The 23554-nt window shown below is 35.2% G+C and overlaps 2 protein-coding genes across 3 annotated transcripts; both read left to right on the top strand.

Moving 5' to 3' along the window:
* The first annotated feature begins 4911 nt into the window (after positions 1–4911).
* LOC104116113 (probable LRR receptor-like serine/threonine-protein kinase At1g74360) lies at positions 4912–8987 on the top strand. Its single transcript, XM_009626906.4, has 2 exons — positions 4912–5334; positions 5575–8987. Exons 1-2 carry the CDS (start codon positions 5265–5267, stop codon positions 8793–8795), a joined length of 3291 nt encoding a protein of 1096 aa, XP_009625201.1. The 5' UTR covers positions 4912–5264; the 3' UTR covers positions 8796–8987.
* A 1446-nt stretch (positions 8988–10433) lies between these two features.
* On the top strand, positions 10434–14144 carry LOC104116114 (uncharacterized). 2 transcript variants are annotated; one of them, XM_033661283.2, is made up of 6 exons: positions 10434–10569; positions 10795–10938; positions 11694–11823; positions 11999–12024; positions 12172–12283; positions 12407–14144. In XM_033661283.2, the coding sequence occupies exons 2-6, from the start codon at positions 10810–10812 to the stop codon at positions 13063–13065; spliced, it is 1056 nt and encodes a 351-aa protein (XP_033517174.1). In that variant the 5' UTR covers positions 10434–10569; positions 10795–10809; the 3' UTR covers positions 13066–14144. The 2 variants fall into 2 exon arrangements, with proteins under 2 accessions (XP_033517174.1, XP_070053678.1); XM_070197577.1 differs by having other exon boundaries at positions 11694–11844.
* The last annotated feature ends 9410 nt before the right edge of the window (positions 14145–23554 follow it).

Here is a 23554-nt window from a genome sequence, read left to right as displayed (position 1 = left end):
CCATCCAGCCTCGATCCATATCCTCGTCTATACTCGAGAACGGAGCGTTGGTAGCTCGACGTTGAAGTTTTATTAACCCTCCTCAAAAGAGATGAGGACGGTACAATCGGACAAGATGATCAAGGGTGAAAGGCATCCCCTCGATTTTGTTCACAAAATATCGGATCAAAATAATGATCCGCCAAAAAGAAGGATGGATCTGGCCTATGGTTATTAGGTATTTACGACAAAAATCTATGATAACAGGGTCGAGGGGACCTAACGTGAAAGGGTAAGTGTACACACTTAAAAATCCTCTCACGTGAGTAGTAATATCCTCTTCGGGAGATGGCACTACCACTTCTTTGTTCCCCCAGTTACAATCTTTTTTTATCTACTCTATATACCCCCGAGTGATCGAACAAATATATCTCGATACGGGCTCACATCGGCCAGGAACCGACGAACCTTTATCGAGTTTGAAATCGGAGGTAAGAACACACACCGCCGGAACGCACTCCTTAGATCCACCGGTGATTTGTCGGCGGCAGATTGGGAAGAAGAAGCTTTTTTCTTTTGGGGGACGGTTTTTGATGTCTTCACCATTTTTGGATTTAAAGAAGGTGACAAAGATTTGGTGGTTTAGATGAAGAATTTTGCAGAAAAGAGTCAAAGATCAGCGAATAAACTTAGAAGAGACGAAAAAGAACTTGAAAAATTTTCTGAAGATTGAAGAAGTAAAAGTGATGAATGGTGGACGGAAAGGCTATTTATAGTTTGAAACAATGACGGTTCAATATCAGCGGTGGCCGACCACCATCTGACATGCATTAAATACCTTGAAAAACTAAATCGACGAGACAACTATCACGTGCGTCATGATCGAGCCCAATGTGAACGTCAGCTTATAATCCAATCGAGCCATTGAGAAATCATATCGTTTCTCACCACATCCTTCCCGAGAAACGAGGGGACTATCTGTATACGATCAAAATAGATTTCGGCCTTCGTACGATTGATCGGGGTCGAAACATAATGGATCAAAGAAAGACTTCGTAATATCGAGATGGGTTTCGAAGGTGGTACAAACAAGTTTCAGATTTCGGGTATAGATCAAACACCGAGTTCGAAGTCATTATCGAGCTCGGGTCCGAATCGAACTATGATGAGATGATTTCGAACTTAAGGAGCAGAGGCCAACCGGGATCGAGTCCGAATCATTACCTGATCCCGAGTCCATATCGAGTTCTAGAAGCAATACCAACCAGCATCGAGGTCGATCGAGCTCGAGCTCACATACAAGAGCCGTTGCAAACACACTAAGGGAGATAATCTCGGCGGAAATTAGGGAAAAACTGATTTATCATGGGTTCTCCACTATGTATTTTTAATTATATCTAAAGTAGGATCCTCCACTATAAAGAGGATGGCTACATTTCTGTAGAGGCAGTTCTTTGACTTACATTGTAACAAGCACCATATTCTCCTATATTCAAGAGTTACTCTTTTAAGTTTCATAAATTGATTCATCTTGCTTAGTCCTAAAAATCATCTTCTTTACAACCTTTTTATTTTGCATTCTTTGCAATCCATATTTGATATTTCTATTTATCCTTACGATTTGTATTAATCTATATCACATATCCTTAGAACCATATACAAATTCAACTCCATTCATTTTTCAGGTAAACATAGGATTTCCTAATCATCCCCATCGAAAGAAAGAGCGTGAAATTAGTCATTTCTTTAAAAGATAGTAAAATGTCCAAAAATAACATATAAAGGAGATGAAGACCAATATAAGAGCCATTTCTAAACATACACACAAGACCTTGTTCAAAAAAACCGGCTTCGGCAGTTTGCTTCTTGCAATGGAACTTCTCTTTATATATGAAGTATTAGCACGAGCTGATTAGATGTAAACCTTGACAATTTAAGGGTTAATCAGATTCCACTTACTCATATATACAACGTGGATCACAAACTTCTTTTCCGCTAATCGTGAATCTCATGTGTGTGACGCAAGACTCCATGAAAATTATAACCTCATTGGAGTGCCTTATTTTTCCTTTTTTACTTCTAGAATTATAATTCACACGAGGGAAGAAAACTCGGTAAATATTAATGTTTCTCAATAGTTAACGCTTTTGGCTTAGAAAGGCCAAGCCGAAAAATGAATAAAAAATAAATGTGGGATTTTTACCTTCTTATACACTATTTGAAACCTTATTACTCACCCTACTCAAGTTTCAATTTAATTATATGGTCATATACAATTTACTAATTATATAAAAATAAGTTTTAAACGAGTATCCCTTTATATTAGGAATTGAATAAGGAATATTTATTTCCTTATCTCTTTATACTTGCCCACTCTCTCTCTCTCTCTTTCTCTCTCTCTCTCTCTCTCTCTCTCTCTCTTCGTCTCTCTGCTCTCCTTCTCTGCTTTTTTCCCCAATTTTTCTTCATTTGGTGTTCTCTATTTTTTATGCTTTCTTATTGTATATAGTTTTAATGAAATTCATCAATAGAATTCAATCGTTTTAACTTAGCAATTTTCTTTCATGTTGCACATTTGGTGTTCAAATTGAAATTGTCAATCAATAAATTTTGAAGGTATTTAACTCTCCACCATTGACAACCATTAAAAAGCTTTGAAGCTTTGAAATCGAATTTGGATTTTCAAAAATTATTATTTGTTTAGATTGGGTATTGTTGCAAACAATTGAGAATATTGTTTGGAGTTTATATCTCAATTTTGAGGGTATTTGATGAAGATTAGACTTGATTTTGGCTGAATTTTAAATTGTAACTCTAAGAAGAAGAAGATTGAAACATGACATACAATATACTTATGAAATTGTAGTAAAATTGTAGTATAATTGTATGTGAATTGTATTTTATTGTAGTTATATTTTTTTTATTTGAATGTTATATGAAAGTTGAAAAATAGTTGTATAATATATGAATCGTTATATAAAATTTGTATTTAAGTTATCAATACTATCTTTTTACATAAAATTGTTGATATGTATCAAAATTGTATCAAGAGAGAAAGTTTTGATTGAAATTTTAGAGAGGAAGAAACACACACCACATAAAAAATATCTACAAATCAGATACAACATATACAAAAGATATATTGTATAAAAATTGTATAAAAATTGTATTTAAGTTGTATGATATTGTAGTTGTATTTAACTAGGTAGAAATAATGTATGAAAGTTGTAGATAAGTTATAAATAAGTGTATACTGTATAGTTAGTTGTATGAAATTTATTTTTAATAAGTATGAAAGTTGTAGATAAGTTGTAAATAAGTTGTATATTATATAATTAGTTGTATAAAATTTATTTTTAGTTTATATGATGTTTTAGATGTATCAAATTTATATTAAATTTTTACGAAATTTATTTTTTAATTTGTATGTTGTTGTGTCATACAAATTTATCATCTCTCTGTTCTACTTACGCTTCAGCTTCAACTAATCTCGAGATCATTGATATATATGTCATGTTTGCGATATTCACCACTGTTACAGAAGCTTTGAAAAAGGACATGGAGGATAGCACAAATTTGTTCCGAATTTCTGGGATGAACTAGGTGAAAAGGAAAAAGATAAGTGAGTTAAGAAAAGCAAGGATTTTGCAATGAAAGAAACAATTTATATTCCTTAAAGAAAACCATGCTCGCAACTAAGGAATGCAAAATAATTCTGCAATTAAAAGGAATAGTTGATATGCCAACTATGGAAACAACGCAACATTCAGATGCGTACTTTGCAAGGAAGGATATTGCATTTAAAGTTCTGAATTATCTTCATATGAAGCGTAGCTTCACTGCCCACGAATTTTGGCTCTCAATTACGGGAATTTTGGGTGGAGAGAGGCAGCAAAGAATAGGGAAATTGAGGGGAGGAGGAAAAAAAAAAAAGAAAAATGGTGTAACTAAATCCCCTAATTTAAGGCACTAATAATGGATTTGAAGCCTTTTAAGGTGAAATGTATATAATTTGTAAGTAATCCTTGTTTAAGGCGGATAATATACAAAATTAGAACAATTTTGGTAAATAAGTTTCAAATATTGGATAGAAACAAAAAAAAAATCCCTTTATCGTCTGAAAATTTAGTTGAGAATCCTAGTGCCTAGTCGGATCATATAACAATTTTTTTTCCCAAGATTGTATACATAATTTTTTTATTTTTTTATCATAATAGTGATGTTCCATCTAAATCTATGCGCGCATGTTGATTATAATCTCCCACCAGCATAGTTACCTTGTAACTGAACACCTGATATATAAAAATACTAGAATATCAGCACATGAAGGGTAAAAGACTTATTCGTACTGCGTGTATCATACTAATTTATTATGATTAAGTGATAATCAAGGTAAGAATGTGTTTAATTAATTATAATTTAGTGATATTCTTGTTTATGAATAATTGTGTTATGTATTGATTGATACGATATAAACCTTCGACGCGGGTAAGTATTTACTCATATGATGAAGACAACACCCAGTATACATTCTTGTTTGTTCCACTTCAAATAAAAATAAGGGGATAAAAGGTCACCCGTAAAGTTAAAGTGTGTAACTGATTTATCTTGATTTATCTGGACAAATTTAGGTTGCAATGTATTTTCCTAAAAACTTTCTTCATTTTGAAGGTCAACGCGTCAGCCGCCCTTTTAAGTATGATTCAACATAGATATTAGTCGAAGATTTGAAGGGGGAGCAAAAGTAGAAAATGCGAAATTGGAAAGAAATTAAACTGGTCATTAAGTTCTAGAACTAACAAATACAATTCCATAGTTATCAGATAACATGAACTCTCTCACCTTCAACCAGTGCACAATTCACAAATGGTCAATTTGGGCGGCTTTTTATATATATGCCTATTTCTAAAAGTTCTGGTCCATGAAATTCCAAAGCCTCCTCCCTCTTCTTTCCACCAAAAAACAATACTATAACTACAGGACACCCACAATAAACACACCCTTTTAAAATTTAATAATCAGAACACTAAACTACTACAAAGCAATACTAGTATTAAATTATTCTAGCGTACGTGCATTTGTCTTAAAAAGCTTGGTTTGGTCCATCTGCAGGCCCTCTGAAATTCAACTACATTTTCCCCATGTTTATTCCTCCTCCCTTAGATATTGTTTCTGAACTAGCAAAACCCCAAATATTTTTTGCACAAATTTCTAAACCCCTGACATAACAAGAACTCATCTGTCAACTCAAGAAGAAAAGAAAACAAGATTGAGTTATACTGATCATGTCAGAAGAGGAATCTGATATCCTTCTTCGTCTTGCATTATTCCACTTCTTGCTTCTCATCACTTCAGGTTTGTATTCCTTTTAAGTCCTAAACTCAGAGCCAGAAAAATTTTCTACTGTTATATCTACGAAAGAAAATATTTTCTATCATAGACTAATTAATACGGAGTACATTAATTAAAATTATCAAAGATTCTTGCATGTTTAAAGTGGTACTACTAATTTTTATAGTAAAATTTACAGTCTTTTGAGTTTCTATATTCACTTGCAATACTAACGTTTCTATTTTTTCTATTTGTGAATTATAGGAAGGATAGTTTGTGGAGATTCACTCGAAACAGACAAGCGAGTGTTGCTGAGTTTCAAGTCATTTCTTGAGGAACAAAATCCAATTAATAAAGGATACAAACACACAGAATGGAATCCAACAGACTCGTCTCCTTGCAATTGGCCTGGAATTTTATGCGATAGTGGAATCAATCGTGTCACTGAAATTCACCTCTCTAACAACAATTTGTCCGGGAAGTTTTTTGATAACTTCTCGGCCATGACAGCGTTGACTTATATTGACCTGTCGACGAATACAATTGGTGGTGCCATTCCTGCAGACTTAGGCCAGTGTCAAAATCTGAGATTCTTGAATTTGTCACACAATATTATAGACGGGGGGCTCAATTTGACTAGGCTCAACAATTTGCAAGTTCTTGATTTGACCATGAATAGAATTCATGGGGAAATCAAGTTAACTTTCCCGGGGATTTGTGACAGTTTGGTGGTTGCTAATATTTCTTATAACAATTTCACTGGTGAGATTGGAAGTACCTTTGATCAGTGCTGGAATCTCAAGTATCTTGATTTGAGCTACAATAACTTGACTGGGGAATTGTCACTTGGTTTTGATAAGCTTATGGAGTTTTCGGTATCTAATAACAAGTTCACTGGCTCTCTCCCTTCTTTGTTTTTCACTCCAAACTGCAGTTTGCAGGCCTTGGATTTATCAGAAAACGGATTCGTTGGAGGATTTTCAAAAGAGATATCGAATTGTAAAAACTTGGAAGAGTTGAATTTGTTTGGAAACAACTTTTCAGGGCCAATCCCAAGGGAAATTGGTTCAGTTATGAGTCTTCAGGCACTTTACTTGGGAAGCAATAATTTTTCAAGGGATATTCCAGGGAGTCTATTAGGCCTAAGCAACTTGGTGTTTCTTGATCTTAGTAGAAACAACTTCAGAGGAGAAATACAAGAAATTTTCGGACGATTTACGCAGGTAAGGTTTCTATTGTTGCATGGTAACTCTTATACTGGAGGCATAGTTTCCTCTGGAATTCCCAACTTAGTCAACCTTTCTCGGTTGGACTTGAGTAATAACCAGTTCTCTGGTCCATTACCAGTTGAACTTTCCAAGATGGAAGGTTTAGAGTTTCTGATTCTTGCCTACAACCAGTTTAATGGAAGTATACCATCAGAATACGGGGATATTCCAACACTTCAGGCACTTGATCTTTCCTCTAACAAGTTAACTGGCGTGATACCACCTGGTTTGGGAAAGCTAAACTCACTTTTGTGGTTGATGCTTGCTAACAATTCACTGGTCGGTGGAATACCACCCGAGTTGGGAAATTGCAGTAGCTTACTATGGCTAAATCTTGCAAATAATCAACTTTCAGGGCCAATTCCTCCTCAGTTAGCAAGAATTGGCTCAAATCCTATGCCTACTTTCTTGTTGAATAGGAAAAAGGATAAGGTCACTGCTGGCTCGGGGGAGTGCTTCGCTATGAGGAGGTGGATACCAGCTGATTATCCTCCATTTAGCTTTGTATATCCTCTTCTTACAAGGAAGAATTGTAGAAGCTTATGGGATAAATTGCTTAAAGGGTATGGTTTATTTCCAGTGTGTGAGCCTGGTAGTAATGTTCGTTCGAATCAGATATCAGGTTATCTTCAACTCAGCAAGAACAAATTTTCTGGTGGGATCCCTCCTGAAATTGGCAGTATGCTGAATTTCAGTATGCTTCATTTGGGCGTAAATGAATTCTCTGGCACGCTTCCTCCAGAGATCGGAAAAATGCAACTAGTAGTGCTTAATGTGTCACAGAACAGAATTTCTGGTGAAATTCCAAGTCAGATTGGGTACATTAAGTGCTTACTGAATCTTGATCTATCCTACAACAATTTCTCTGGTCTATTCCCGGCTAGCTTTAGTAACTTGACTGATTTGAGCAAGTTCAACATCTCTTACAACCCGTACATCTATGGTTCTATACCAGAAAGTGGGCAGTTGACCACATTTGAGAAGTCATCATATCTTGGCGATCCATTGCTTCGCCTCCCATCTTTCATTGACAACTCTACGGATAATGCAATAAACAAGGGCGGAAGTTTCAAAAGGACCACAAAGATAGGTGCAATTTTGGTATTCTTGGCTCTGGTACTGGCTTTCCTAGTTTGCGGAGTCATGACACTCATCGTCTGCCTCGTCCTAAAATCTCCGATAGATACACCAGGATATCTACTGGAGGATTCAAAGGGACGACATGATCTACCATCAAGTTCAGGTGCATCCTCACCATGGTTGTCTAATGATGTTAAGGTAATCCGTTTGGATACAACAAGCTTCACACATTCTGATATATTGAAGGCCACAGGTAGATTCTCCAATGATAGAATTATAGGGAAGGGAGGATTTGGGACAGTTTATAGGGGAATCTTGCCTGATGGAAGGGAAGTGGCAGTGAAGAAGCTACAAAGGGAGGGATTTGAGGGGGAAAGAGAGTTCAGAGCTGAAATGGAGGTACTAAGTGGAAATGACTTTGGATGGCATCCGAACCTTGTAACTCTTTACGGTTGGTGCCTAAATGGATCAGAGAAATTGCTAGTCTATGAATACATGGAAGGTGGAAGCTTAGATGACATTATCACAGATAGAACCAAGTTTACATGGAAGAGAAGAATTAATGTGGCGATTGATGTAGCGCGTGCTTTAGTCTTCTTACACCACGAGTGCTATCCTTGTATTGTTCATAGAGATGTCAAGGCTAGCAATGTGCTACTAGACAAAGACGGTAGGGCAAGGGTCACAGATTTTGGCCTCGCTAGGGTAATGGATGCTGGAGATAGTCATATTAGCACAATGGTTGCTGGGACAGTCGGGTACGTTGCACCAGAATATGGACAGACGTGGCAGGCTACAACAAAAGGCGACGTTTACAGTTATGGAGTGCTGGCCATGGAGCTAGCCACAGGGAGACGTGCTGTAGATGGAGGTGAGGAATGTCTAGTTGAATGGGCGAGACGAGTGATGGGAGATGGAAGGCAAGGATTTACTAGAGCAATGATACCAGTTGCTCTTTTGGTATCTGGCTTAGCAGAGGGAGCAGAGGAGTTGAGTGGATTGCTTAGGATAGGAATAAGGTGCACTGCTGATAATCCTCATGCTAGACCTAACATGAAGGAAGTATTGGATATGTTGATTACAGTTTCTCGAAGCCAAAGATCAGGATCTAGTCATAGCACTTCTCCTTCATTTTGATCAACTTTTTTGTTTCAACTTACAGCAAAGTGTCAATAGTTTTAACCATTTGTAACATACATAGCACATCCTTCTTGTAAACACTTCTTTTAGATTCTTTATTCTGTCACTCTGGTTGTTAAGATCCCATAATTTTTGTGAAGATTATAGAGTTGAAATGTGAAGTAACTTTTCAAAGTTTTCCCATGGAAAGTTTAAACTTATCTGGCTTTGGGAGCCTCGCATAATATTTTGCTTTAGAATTTAAGTTCTACGCATTCATATTCTTAAGAATTTTTATACCAAAGGTTTGAATTGATATATAATAACAAGTAACTCTGCATATGATACAGTAACCATAAAAAAATAACTTGTTATTTGAAGGTCGGGGTGCACTTTTGGATTCAACCAAAATCTGTTTTGTATATAGGGTGCCCACTATTAATATATTACTATTTTCTAAATATATATATATATATAGAGAGAGAGTGTGTGTTTTTGCTGAACTTTACGGGTGCTGGTAAAAAATAGGTCCGCCTCTGTTAAAACTTAAAACCGATTAAATTGTACTTGTGGCATAAAAATTCTTTACAGCGTCAGGTATATATAACTCAAATTCTTTGCTTTTTTCTCCTAGAACATAATGAATGATGACTACAGATTCAAAATAGTTCCTCTCAAGAAGTTGCCCGTGAAATGCTAATATTGTGATTTTGGTGATGTAGTAGATGAAAAGAAATGTTAATCCAAGTAGAAGCAAATGACGCAGACAAGTGTTGACTCACTTACCCACCCAGAAAACAAGTGTAAGACTCAGTAACGATGGATTAGTTCCTTCGGAAAATGATTATGGTGATGATCATCAACATTAGTATTATCTAGTGCGCTGAATCTGTTGTCAGGTGGTCAAATCTTGTAATTGACATTCTATCTTTTTGTTATTATCCCGCGTTTAATAGGAGAAAAATTACTCCACCAAACCAATGAATGAAAATATGCTTTTTATAATTCATACACTTAATCATGATTATTTGATGTACTTTTTACCTTAATTTGTAACTTCTAAAGTTAAATTGTCTTATTTGATGTTAGTGTTATTGCATCAAGTTTAGATAATTATTGCCACACATACAGTATATATTGCATAATATTTTGCACAGGATTAACCAATGGGGTCAAATCATGGAATAATCACGACTTAAAGTTGATCTAGAAGGTTAAGGGGGAATAGCACTAACTGACTACTGAAATGCAGCGGATGAGTTGAATTTTCTCTTCTACAGACCGTGTTTAAGAATCAAGAAATTTAAGTCTTTACTTTTACTTTTAAAAATTTACAATTTTCCCAAGGTAAAATTCCAAGACCTATCGCCTAATTTTAAATTGTGAAATTAAAATAATCTAATAGAATCATATTCTATTTCACTTCTTTCTATTTTGATGAAACTGAAATTTAATTCGAATTCACTATACTATCCTAGTCCCAATTTTGTGGAAATAGATAAAGTCACAAGAATAATTAAAGCAAATTCAGTTTTGAAACAGAAAAAAAAAAGAAAAAGAAAAAAGAGGCAGATGGAGGAAGGTGTGAGGAGATAACGTGGCACTCCCCCAATGCTCGCACGGAATCGTACAATACAAAGTGCAACACAGTTAGCGCCTGACCATTGATAATTAATCTCAACTTTACTCCTCTACCGTCGGATTCTGTCTCTTACAACACTCCATTTGTTTCCATTGCTATAGAAACAACAAAGCTAAAACCCAAAAACTGAAACTTAATCGGGCGAAGAAGGTACATTGATCTTTCAGTGTGTTGATTGTGTTACTCAATAGGTTATACTTTAACAGTAACCTTTATGTTTATAAATTTATCCAATTGAACTCGATTTCCTGAAGCTTTTAAGTATTAATCAAATCCTTTAAATACTGCATTCTATTTCTATTTGATAGTATAAAGATTTTACAGTAGCTTCATATTTGCTTAACAAGTAATTAGGCATGTTAAAATTGATTGCAGGAAGTTGACATAAATATGGCTGAAGATAAGGGAGTGCGTTCCATGTCAATGGAGTATGCTATTCAGCGTGAGTTAGCATTTAAACAGAAGATTGCAAATTTATTTGCAGATGATGAGTGTCCACAAGATATTTTGCCCTTAGAGGTCTGTTTCTATCTATCTATCTTGTCCTATAAAACGCAGGCACCGTCTATACACGAAATCAATCATGTAAGGTTTATAATATGCATTCAAGTTATCTCTTTTTTATTTGATAAAACCTTTTTTTCTCCATGTTTTTGGGCATCTAAAATACAACTGCTACTCTTCACTTATAGTAGTATAACATGCCCCTTGTCTTAAATTAGTAGGAAAGTAAGATGATTGGTATGTCTACAAGCTCATGAAGATTGAAATCTGAAGATTATTTCATCTGTTATATTCTCTTGAATTATAAAGAAAAGAAAAATCAGGTTTAAGTTTGATCTTAGCTTCAATTACCAAAAAGCTACATTGTATCTTGGACGGTGATAAAATGTGAAGTACTCCTTGTATCTTGTATGTTAGAAGGATCCTAGTAAAACTTAATCATTGATACTCATAGAAGGATCCACAATTTTAAGTTTATGGGTTCCTATATAAATCTCAAGTTAATATATAATAATAACTGGATTAACGAATTAGGTTCCAAACTAAATATTCTTATAAATTTAATGAATTTTTTAATACGCATACTGGATCTAGACAAAAGTTACTGGGTTTGCAAGAACCCGTAACTAATGCACGGAATCCGCCCATGTTGATACTGTTACCTGTAAACTACTACTTGTAAACTACTGTATTTTGTTTTAACGAATCCTACAAATTAACTTTATATATAAGGTTCAACCCTTCTAATAGAACATAATCCTAAATTTTAGGTGAAACGATGGAAAGCTTTGATTTCCAAGAAGAAAAGATCCGCTGATGGAATAGCAGATTGCTGTCCAACAACAACCTCTAAATGCGCCAAAGGTTCGCAGGAAATGCTGAAACTGTTGGAATCTGATGGTAGTTTCTGTTCATCTAAATGTAGTTTCTGTTTGTCTTTAATTCTTTTTTTCTCGTGTAAGTACAACTAGAATCTACAATTATCAAAACAATTGCTGCAGAATGTTACATTTATTTGCACACACTGTAAGTGTACAGTTTATTGCTGCTATTTTAAGATTTTTCCTCCTTTCAGGTACCATCTTCAGGAGCAATTCAAATGTAAGTCCTAAGTGTCTCTCCCCTAATCCATTAACTGACTCATCCTGTAAACTATATTTTGTTCGCTCAATCCTGCGAATTAACTTCATACGTCTGATGTTGTGTGTGTCAAAAATTCAAATCTAATAGAAATCATCCAAGTTTTAGGTAACAAGACGGAAAGCTTTGATTTCCAAGAACCAAACAACTTCTAGATACTCCAAAGTTTCTCAGGAAGCATTGAAACTTTTAGAATCTGATGGCGGAAGTAATATGAGAGGTAGTTTCTGTTGCTCTTTTCTTTTTCTTTTTGTTCCTGCAAGTAATACTAAAATCTACAAGTATCAAAGCACACAACTATATAGTTCTATTGCTGCTGTTACAAGATTTATCCTTTTGTCAGGTGCCATCTTCAAGACCAATTCAAGTGCAAATGCTGAGAGTCCTTACCCTGATCCATTAAACAAGAAGCCTTCTCCAAATCCATCTTCTGCTCCAGGGGCTGCGGCTGGAGAAAGTCCGACCACAAGTCATAGTGTAATGCCATTGCCTGATGCATCAACTTGTTTACAAACCCCTAATGCAGTGCTACTGCCAAACCATTTTCCAAGTACGACAACATCGCCACCACGTCCATCAACATTTATTTACTCACAGAGAAAGAAAAACGCAGAGTCCAGCAACTCTGGCGGCCTGCCACCTCAGCAGCAGTACTACTGTAAAATCTGTAGAGTTCACTGCTCAGGGACTCTGTGTTTCGAGCAGCACTTGAGAGGGCGCATGCACAATCTGAAACTCGGGGTTTCAAGTGTTGAGGAAAGAAACAAGCAAGTAAGATGTGACTTGTGCAAAATTTTCTGTCAGGATGAAAGTTTATTAAAGATGCACCTTGAAGGTCAGAAACACAAGGCTAAGCTACTACAACTCGAACATGGTGAGAAAATTAAAGATGAGAACAGCCAGCAATTCTGGTGCGAATTATGTCAAACTCCATGCATGAATAAAGAAACTTTCATATTACACCTCAACGGGAAAAAACATCGTAAACATGTGTGTGCTTGAAGAGGAGAGGAAGAAGAAAGCGGAAGCCATTTACTCTTCCATGATTAGTTTGGAATCCACATAACAGAACAGGAACCAGTCACCAGGGTGAGAAGTGTCACAATTCTTAACTCAAAAACTGTTTTTATATTGGCCTGTTTAGCCTTATCTTCATTTTATGATGTCTTGAACTCCTCGGGGGGACAGGTGACATTCTTAGACGATTGAATATCTATTACTCAATATCATCTCAGGGATACGTCCAAACTAAGCAGACTACTGATACAATCAGCTCCAGGTACTAGTTTTTAGGTGCTAGTCACATTTCGGTGCATTTATTAAGTTTTGTTGTCTTAATGTTGATCAGATTTTTAATATTTCTGTTTGGACACCTTACTTTAATCTGAATATATACAAGTACTGATATAAATTTAGTTACTCTGTGTACGTTTTAGACATGCTTTACAGCCAAATAGACCAACTAAATTAACATGTATGACATATTTAGACAAAAGTTTTGCAGGAGAGAATGCATTTGTTAGCACCACTCAAAGCAACAATAAAAATAGAACATGATCAAAGCCAAGAAAACACTTTGTTTAGAGCGGCGCAGATAATAAGCGACTTAAATGGTAAAAAAGAAGCACTAAATAGAAGGGCTTTTTTGGGGCCACCTTCATAAGTATTTTCTTCCATTTTTGGGGATACATTAGGCATTTTGATTATCAAGATTATCTTGAGAGCCACTATACAAGATGACAATATGAATCAATCATATCCTGTAATGGTTTTCATGAAAAGTAGTAAGTTGACGAAATTGGTATATATATGTGTGCAAATCTCCAGAGAGGAAAAGACAAAAGACAAGCAGCCTCATATAAGCTTTTAGTCCAAAATGAGGATCTTTAGTGTCACGTCCCAGACTACCCATATACATGACTAATACCACCTGTCAGGCAAACTCATTTCTTATACGTTTAATCATTTACACAAGCACTGAAAGAACAATAAGTGCAGGCCTAAAAGCATTACTAATAATTAAAAACGAAATAGTTACCAACCAATACCTTAGTCAATTGGTAGAAAGACCAACGGTCACTCAAGTAATAATACTCTAACTCAAATCTTACACTAAAATCATGGAGCATCTAACAGAGTGACATGAGTTAAACTGGCGGGTATGCAAACCCTAAAGAAAAGGAAATAACCGACATAAACTAGATAAAGCTACAGTGACAGCCTCCACGAACAATGCGGTGGCTCACCTCAACAACAAAATCGGCCCGAACGAACTCTTCAGCCACTAGCTCTATCGTCCGCAATAGTATTTGCATGGAGATGCAGGTAAGGAGTGAGTTATACATAAATATAACTCAGTAAGATTCTCAACCCACCACTCTGAGTACCGCTGGAACAAGTGTTAGAAAATACAAGCACGCAACAACAAGAACGATATAATAAATACGATAATTATACAATAACTCGATATATATATGTATCAACAGAGTTAATAAGAATTAATCAATAAGAACACACATATCTCAACCCCCTACACACTAAGGACTTGTTATGACTGTAGTAAAAGAAATTAGCCAACACCTCTATTAGTCCACAGCGGCACCACAATGCCTCAAATATGTAACAGAGCATACACAATATCCCAAATATATCAAGAAGCATAAACAATGCTCCGTGATGGCAGGCTATAATCCCCGTATTTTAGTTGCTTATTGCACTCTAATTCAATGCACTTTACTTGTGTTGAGCTTTAATTAGTAGTGTTTTGCACTTATTTTATATTTTATGCCTTGTAGAAGTGATTTCCGAGTTATGTAGGTGTTGTGGAGCTAATTCGATCTATTTGGAGCTTTGAAATCTGAGTAGAAACCAAGCAATTAAGTTTGGATCACGTTCGGATAGGAGTGGGCATTCGGTACTTCGGTACTTCGATAAAGTATTTATGAAGTACGGTTTGATATTTCGGTGTTCGGTATATCAATATGAATACCAAATACCGTACCAATGTAGTTCGGTACGATTCGGTATTTTCTTATTTGGTTCAGTACGATTTCGGTACGGTTCTGTATCATACCAAGTCTTTGTGTATTTTTACCTTGCTTTTGCTAATCTTCGACTCTGAATTTTTGTAACTATAAGGGTCTCTCTTTGATGTTCATATAATGTAGGATTAATGGGGACCAATTCTGTATTCTATTGACTCTCTCCTTAATATATGTCAGAATAGGATTCATCCATTCCTTGCCTCCATCAGACAACTTCATTTCCTTTTAAACTTTTCTCTCTAGTCCTTGATTTAAAAATTAAAAAACAAAAGAGAAACCCCTTCTGCTCCCTTATCTATCTATACATATTTAAAAACCCTTTGAGTAGTTTCTCCAATTCCAAACAAATTCCCCAACCACGCCATTGTTCTTTCTTTCTTTTTCTCTAACCTCAAAAGAAATCCAACAAATTAACAAGAAGAAGGAACCAAGAAAGTGATGCATAATAACACGGAGGAGAAAGCTCGCATAATAAGAAGCACAAGTCGTCCATCATCATGTTCAGCACTAGGGATGAACAAGAATTCACAAATAATATTCAAAGTGAAGCCCCAAACAGTGGCGAAACATAGCTCTTACAAACATGAATGAACCATAAGTCAGCCACCTCTAAGAATATATATATATATATATATATATATATATATATATAAAGTACGACACAAATTTTACATGATAAAGATTGGAAGTGAACCAACGTACTTAACATTAACTTAAACCTAGGTTGGGCCATTGGGCTTAGTCTTGCTGGGCTACTAGCTAGGGGCAACAAAGTTGAAATTTTGGGCTGGGCGGTAAGGGAATGTTTATTTAAATAATTCGGTATTTCGGTATACCGAAATATCAAAACCTCAATACCAAGGACCGAACCGAATCGAAAGATAGATACCGAAGTAGTACCAAAATACCGATACCGAAATATCGAAGTAATTCGGTTCGGTTCGGAATTCGATTTTTCCGATTTTATGCCCATCCCTACGCTCGCGGGTCGAAAACCAAGTATGGACATCAAAAAAATGAGAAAACGAATTCACTCTAAAAAAATTGCACTACCGCCCCGCGGGCCTCATAGTGCTAGTGCAATTTTCCTGCAAAGTGAAAAAAACTTAATTTCTGGCCAAATTTACACTGTCGCGCCGTATGAGGCGGCGCGACAGTGCAAAAAGTGGCTAAAAATGATTTTTTGGCACGTTCTGGAATTTCCTACATGCACGCCGCATGGGCAGTGCGGGGTGTGGCGCAGTTGCACAAAAATGTTAGACTGACTTCCCATTTCAGGTAAAAAGGGTAGTTTCATTCGGGGTTTGTTTTGGGAGCGGCATAAATACACCAAAACACCATTTTAGATGGACTTTTGACACATTTTCGACCTAAGGAGGAGTTGGAAGAACACAGGCACAAGGATTTCATCATTCCTTCCTCACTCAAGATCCGGGTTTGGATTGAATTTATGTTTTCCTATACTTTAGTTACATTTGTGAAGAAATTCTCCATGTCTATGGAGTAGATCCTTTTTGGGTTTTGATGGATTTGGTGTATTGATGATTGTTAGTCGATTATAACTCTATTTTAATGTATTTGAATCGTTTTTGAAAAATTTAATTGTTGCATCTATATTCACTTGTTCTTGTAATCAAAAAAGACATAACTTGTGATATCTTTGCATTATATTGTTGGTTAAGTTCATAAATTTTTTTAAGTAATCGAAAGAGGCTAGTTGAATTATTGATTAAATCTAGTTAGGAGAATAATCGAAAGAGGTTTACCTAAAGACCGATCCACTACGCATTCTTGCATATCTTCACAGTGCTTAAATTGGTTCATCTCGTGAGGTTAAGACTTAATCGAGAGAGGAGTTTTTGCTGAATGTTTGAACTAATAATAGAGTGAATTCTAGAGACTCACTTGAATATTGGAAGTGAATTATTTAGAGTTAGATCCCGAGCAATTATCTTGCACCTATCCTCTCCCACTGATAACCTTAGTTGCTTATTCCTTGTTTCGATAGTCACTAGTCAGTAGTTGTAGATTTTATATTCTTAGTTAAATTTTATTATTAATCATATACATCTCAGGTGTTGATCCTCCTGGATAGCAATCAAGGTAGAAACTACGAGAATACTATTTAAATCCAATCCCCGTGGACACGATATTATATTATACTATATTCGACTAGCGAGCACAATTTAAGTGTGTATTTTGCGCTCGTCAAATTTTGGCGTCGTTGCCGGAGATTGGCAATTAATAGTGTTTGAAATAGTTTAATGCTAATTCAGGAATTAGCTTTTAATTTTTATTTATTTTTAGTTTTAGTTTTGTTATGTTAACTTCTCTTCAAGATTTCTTTTGTTGAAGAAATATTGAAGAGCATATTCTTGATACTGAACTCTAATTGTTGTAAATATGGAGTACAACCAGCCTAAGAAAATAGTTGAAGAGTTAGCAGTTGAACATTGTCAGCGGTCTGCTATGTGTTTTAAATGCGGTGGAAATCATCTATGGGTTGATCATCAAGCAGGTAGGTATTCTTCCTATAGTTCATATTTTGAAAACTCTCACTCTGTTTCTAGTTTGTACAGGTATGAGGATTCATATGGGCACAATTCTGACCCTAGTTGATATGAATACCCTAATTATGACTGGAATGAAGACGAAGTGAGACAACCACCTCAAGGAGAGAATGGTAGTTTAGAAGAGCTTATGTATAAGTTTATAAATAACGTGGAAGAGAGATTTACACAAGATGATGAAGCCATTAACAACCTAACAATGCAAGTGAGTCAAATAATAAGTACATTTTCAAAAAGTTCATTGCATTGTGATGACGAATATATGGAGGAGATACCCGGTGAGAATGAGCCTAGCCGAGATAATGAACATCTACAGACAGAGTTTTCTACTCTACAAGAGGACTCTGTTTCAACTGAGATGATTGAAAATGAGGCTTTGGTGGATTACGAATCAATAAAAGAAGAGTTCAAATCCCCATCCACGTATCCACATTTACAATTTTTAGTAAAAGAGAATGAAGAAGCATTGGTCTTGGACATACTATAGGAATATTCACATAACCTTTCTTCTTCATTTTCTTATTCTAACCTTAATCATGTGTATTTTATTTTTGGGGATTTACAGGAATATGCAGGGACTGGTCTTGTGAATGAATACATAAACAAGTTGAGGATAATCCTTCAAGAATAATTCACCGCTCAAAATTAGGCCAAGAAAGAAAGAAAAGAGCGGGTCTTACAAATATCCTTAGAGGAGTTTAGCCTGATGAGCTCCATAAAGAATTCTGAAGAGCGAAAACGAAGAATGAATTCAGAATTAGGGGCGGAATTCATAAGTTCTCGGAAATGGAAAAAGTGTAAGGGAGTTTTCTTTACATCTTGCTTTTATTTGTGTGTCATGGGGACATGCCACAATTTAAAGTATGGGTGGGGATGTAAATATGTAAATAACTGTTTGTTTTTGTTTCTTGTGTGTGTTTTCGTTTCTTTTGATTGAAATTTTTAAAGTCGAAGAAAAAAATATTATTTTCTTCAGGTAGTATAATAATTTCCCCTTGGTTTTTCTTTGTGCCGCGGTTATGGGTGTTAAGGGGTCGGGCCGGTCCGATCTGGGCTATTGGAAAAGGAGACAGGTCGGTCTCCAGACCGGATCGGTTACCAATTTTTTAATACCGGTTTTACCGGTCCCTAGCCCCTCCGATGAATTATTGAACCGGAACGGTTCCAGGCCTAAGGGGCCGGGACGTACCCTTTTTTTGTGTATTAAGTATAACTACCGTAATTTATATTAAGATAAAGTAAAAATATAAAACATAAAAACAATCTTATAAAAAGAGTGTTTGAATAAATTTCAGAGGCTTTAAAATCCTTATATTTGAATATTTCATTAAGAATTTAAGATAATAGAATACAATGAAGATGGAAAAAAATTGAACTTATAATTTGCAAGTTCTTTTTTTAATTCAAACTTGCAAATTAAAGTTTATATTTTACAATAAATAAATTAAAGAAAAAAGAGTAAATTCAAAGTTTAATTATTAAATATAAATCAAGAACTTCAAAGGTTTTGCATTTCCTTAGTAAGTTCTTCATAATCAATATGAATTTCTTGGCCATCTTCTGGAGTGTTAAATTCAGATGGGTTACCATGTGTTAATATACCTCCAAGTTCCTTGTCTTCTGGTTTATCAACATGTTCACGTCCCTGATTTCTTCGTTCTGATCTAATCCAATCTCTGAAACATACTAAAACTTCCAAAGCATTGCTTCCCAAATGCACTCTCTTCTAGTTGTTGTCTTGCTTGACTAAATGCACTCTCTTATGCAACAGTTGAAATTGGCACATTCAGCACGTCCCGATCCATAGCGGAAAGAACAGGAAATTACTTTTCATTCTCATGCCACCATCCCAACGGTAAAAATTCCTTTGTGCGAGGCTCTGTTTGCTTTTGCAAGTAGAATTGAAGTTCATCAATGTTCCTGCTACTGGTTTGAGTGGAAGAAAATGTAGACCAAATATTATAACCATCAAGGCCTTCATCTTCATCCATAGTAGCAGATGTAGTAGAAGTAGTACAATGCATAGTGGGATTAACATTGCCTACACTAATAGCATCATCATCAATTATATTTGCATAATAATTATATAATTATTATAAATAATTATTTAGCTTGTTCATACAACAATATATATATGGGGTTTCAGTTGGTCCAATCTCCATAAAAGTATATAAATTATTGATTAATTGGTGAGAATTAGACATCTTAATAGAAGGATTTAAAACAACATCAATTAGGTAAATCGGAGGAACTGGAAAGAAATATTTTTTGAATTTTGCTTGCATTTTTTCAACAACATCCTTATATTTTTCTTTCTTCTTAAATTTAGAGAGTAGAAAAGAAATTTCAGTTATATGTACTAAAGCCATAGTAACAGTAGGGTAATATGCTCCAGAAAACTCAACAGTAACTGTATAAAATTTATGTAAAAATTTAACAACATCATTAATGGCCTCCCAAGTATTAGTTGTTAACATACAGTTTGGATCAGTACAATGCGCATTAGCAACCTCAGTTATCGGCAATCTATATTTGTAGCAACATTTTAAAAATAAGTATGTATAATTTCATCTAGTAACAATTTTATCTGGCATGAATGTGGGGTTAAGGTTATGCTCGGTACACTTAGTGTTAAATTTCCTAATTCTAGATTGTCTGTTATTTCCTTGAATAATACCAACTTCTCTTCTAACATGAGTAATCTCAGTCGAAAATAAATCAAGGCCACTTTTAACAATTAAATTATAAACATGGCATGCACCCCTAACATGAAAATTTTCGTCAAGTGGTGGTTTCAAATGCAGTCTTAATATTGAAATAGCAGCATTATCAAAAGATATACACAATACGTTTTTATTAAGATTATAAAATGCAACAACTTCGCAAATAGTAGTACTTATAAAAATAACAGTATGACTTTGATCTTCATCATATTTAAAAGCGATAATACATTTTTGCATACAATAATTATTATCTATTCAATGACATGTAATTATCAAATAATCATTTTCATTAATAGCATGGCCAATATCAGAAGTTAAAAAAATTCTACAAGGAAGGTGATCAAACAAATAACGTATGTATGTCTAATATTGTCCATGAAGTCTAAAGATATCAGATCTACAAGTATTTCTTGGGATACCTTTAAATAAAGGATTATAAATCCTTTGAATATACATAATAAGATATGAAGAAGAAGAAGAAAAAGAAAAGGTAGACAACCCAAAGCAGTTATTTTTGCTAACTCCTCACGATCCTTCATTTTATCATATTTCATAAGTCCTCTAGTGCTAAGGTTTAGAGTTCCTTGATTTTCATCTAAATCAGAGCCACATTCTATAGGATGAGTAATTCTCATATATCTACTAAGTGTCCTAGTCTCCCCTAAACTTCCTCCAGTCTTATGTTTAAACTTATCTTCACAGATTTTGCATCTAACTCTATCAGAATTCTCTATTTCCTCAAAATATTTTCAAACTTTACTTCTCATTCTCTGATTACTAGTCGGGGCCACAGGTGGTCTACTACTAGCGCCACGACTGTCACCCCTACTACTAACTCCACCACTACTAGGTGTAAATGGTGTCTTGTCTTCAATTTCTAATTCATTATCTTCTATACCGAAATCATCCTGTAATTACTCATAATCTATATTATTATCAAGTGATGTTTCAGAAACATGTGTAAAGTCATTTAAATTACTATTAGAAGTTGAAGTAGTACCTCTTTTTCTATTTTTCCGATTACCCCGATTAACAACTTTATTACAAACTCTTTTTGCAGCATTAAACATATTGTGAAAACTTAACTAATGATAAAAATTAAATATGCAAATAAAATAGTAAATAAGAGAAAGAGTTGGAGCGAGTGCACCGAATTTCGCAATAAATTGAACACATGATAATTTTTAAAGTCTTGAAATTGAATTTTGCAACTCCGATGTTACCACAAAAAAATGTCAATTGTTCAAAGTTCAAAGTTCAAACTTCAAATAATACCATAAATAAAATTTCAAAAAAAAATGAGAGCCAAATAGTTGATTGCAATTTAGGTGAAGAATAAGAGAATGACAATTAAGAATTTGGGTTTGAGAATTAAGAGATGAGTGAAGAAATGAAGAAGAAGGGGGAGGGGGTATATTTATAGTTTTTCAAAGGGCTAAATTAGTAAATACTAAAAGTATTATTTTTGAAAAAAAGGACTATTCTTGCAAAATAGCCGTGGGCAACGGTCAAAATGGCAGTTGACCATTGCCAACGTTCAACTTAATTTTAAAAAAAATCTGAAATAGTTGTTGAACCGGTCCGGGGCGGTCCGGCCCGGTCCGATTAACCGATTCGACTTTGACTTGACAGTACCGGTTTTGACCGGTCCGGTTAATCGGTACTTCGAACATACCCAGCACAATCTGTTCCCCGTCCCAACCCAGCCCTACCCGGCCCCCTACCTACCGGTCTGATCCGATCTGGGCCGGTCTGGAACTGGGTCAACCCTGCCCGTTAGACACCCTTAGCTGCGGTTCTTTTCCAAGGGTTTTGTTTGAATTGGGTGTAGTTAGTTTTTATTTTTTGATGGTAGGCTATAATCTCGTATTTTAGTCGCTTATTGCACTCCAATTCAATGCACTTTACTTGTGTTGAGCTTTAATTAGTAGTGTTTTGCACTTATTTTATATTTAATGCCGTGTAGGAGTGGTTTTTCGAGTTATATAGATGTTGTGGAGCTAATTCGAGTTATTTGGAGCTTGGAAGTCTGAGTAGAAGACCAATCAATTAAGTCGGGAACACGTTCGGAGATCAAAAATCAAGTATGAACATAAAAAAAAAGCGAAAACGAATTCACTCTGAGAAAATTGTACTCCCGCCCCGCGGGCCTCATAGCGCTAGTGCAATTTTTCTCCAAAGTGAAAAAATTCAATTTCCGGCCAAATTTACATTGCCGCGGCGCGGCAGTGCAAAATGTGGCTAGAAATAATTTTTTTGCACGTTCTGGAATTCCCTAGGTGCGGCGCGGTAACACAAAAATGTTAGAGTGACTTTCCATTTTCGTTAAAAAGGGTAGTTTCGTCCGTGGTTTGTTTTGGGAGCGGCATAAATACATCAAAGTACCATTTTAGATGGACTTTTGACACATTTTCGTCCTAAGGAGGCTAAGGAGGAGTTGGAATAACACAAGCACAAGGATTTCATCATTCCTTCCTCACTCAAGATCCGTGTTTGGATTGAATTTATGTTTTCCTATACTTTAGTTACATTTATGAAGAACTTCTCAATGTCTATAGAGTAGATCCTTTTTGGGTTTTGATGGATTTGGTGTATTGATGATTATTAGTGGATTATAACTCTATTTTTATGTATTTGAATCATTTTTGAAAAAATTAATTATTGTATCTATATTCACTTGTTCTTGTAATCGAAAGAGGCATAACTTATGATATCTTTGCATTATATTATTGGTTGAGTTTATAGATTCTTCTAAGTAATCGAAAGAGGCTAGTTGAATCATTGATTAAATCTAGTTAGGAGAATAATTGAAAGAGATTTTCCTAAAAATCGATCCACTACGCATCCTTGCATATCTTCATAGTGCTTAAATTGGTTCATCTCGTGAGGTTAAGACTTAATCGAGAGAGGAGTTTTTGCTGAACGTTTGAACTAATAATAGAGTGAATTCGAGAGACTCACTTGAATATTGGAAGTGAATTATCTAGAGTTATATCCCGAACAATTATCCTGCACATATCCTGTCAAAACCCTATCCTCTCCCACTGATAACCTTAGTTATTTATTCTTTGTTTCGATAGTCACTAGTCAATTGCTGTAGATTTTAGATTCTTAGTTAAATTTTATTATTAATCATATAAATCTCAACTGTTGA

Source organism: Nicotiana tomentosiformis, chromosome 3, assembly GCF_000390325.3.
Source record: "Nicotiana tomentosiformis chromosome 3, ASM39032v3, whole genome shotgun sequence".
In the NCBI taxonomy this organism is placed as follows: Eukaryota; Viridiplantae; Streptophyta; class Magnoliopsida; order Solanales; family Solanaceae; genus Nicotiana; species Nicotiana tomentosiformis.
The sequence above is the reverse complement of the archived record's forward strand: the minus strand, read 5'-3'. Positions and strand labels throughout refer to the sequence as shown.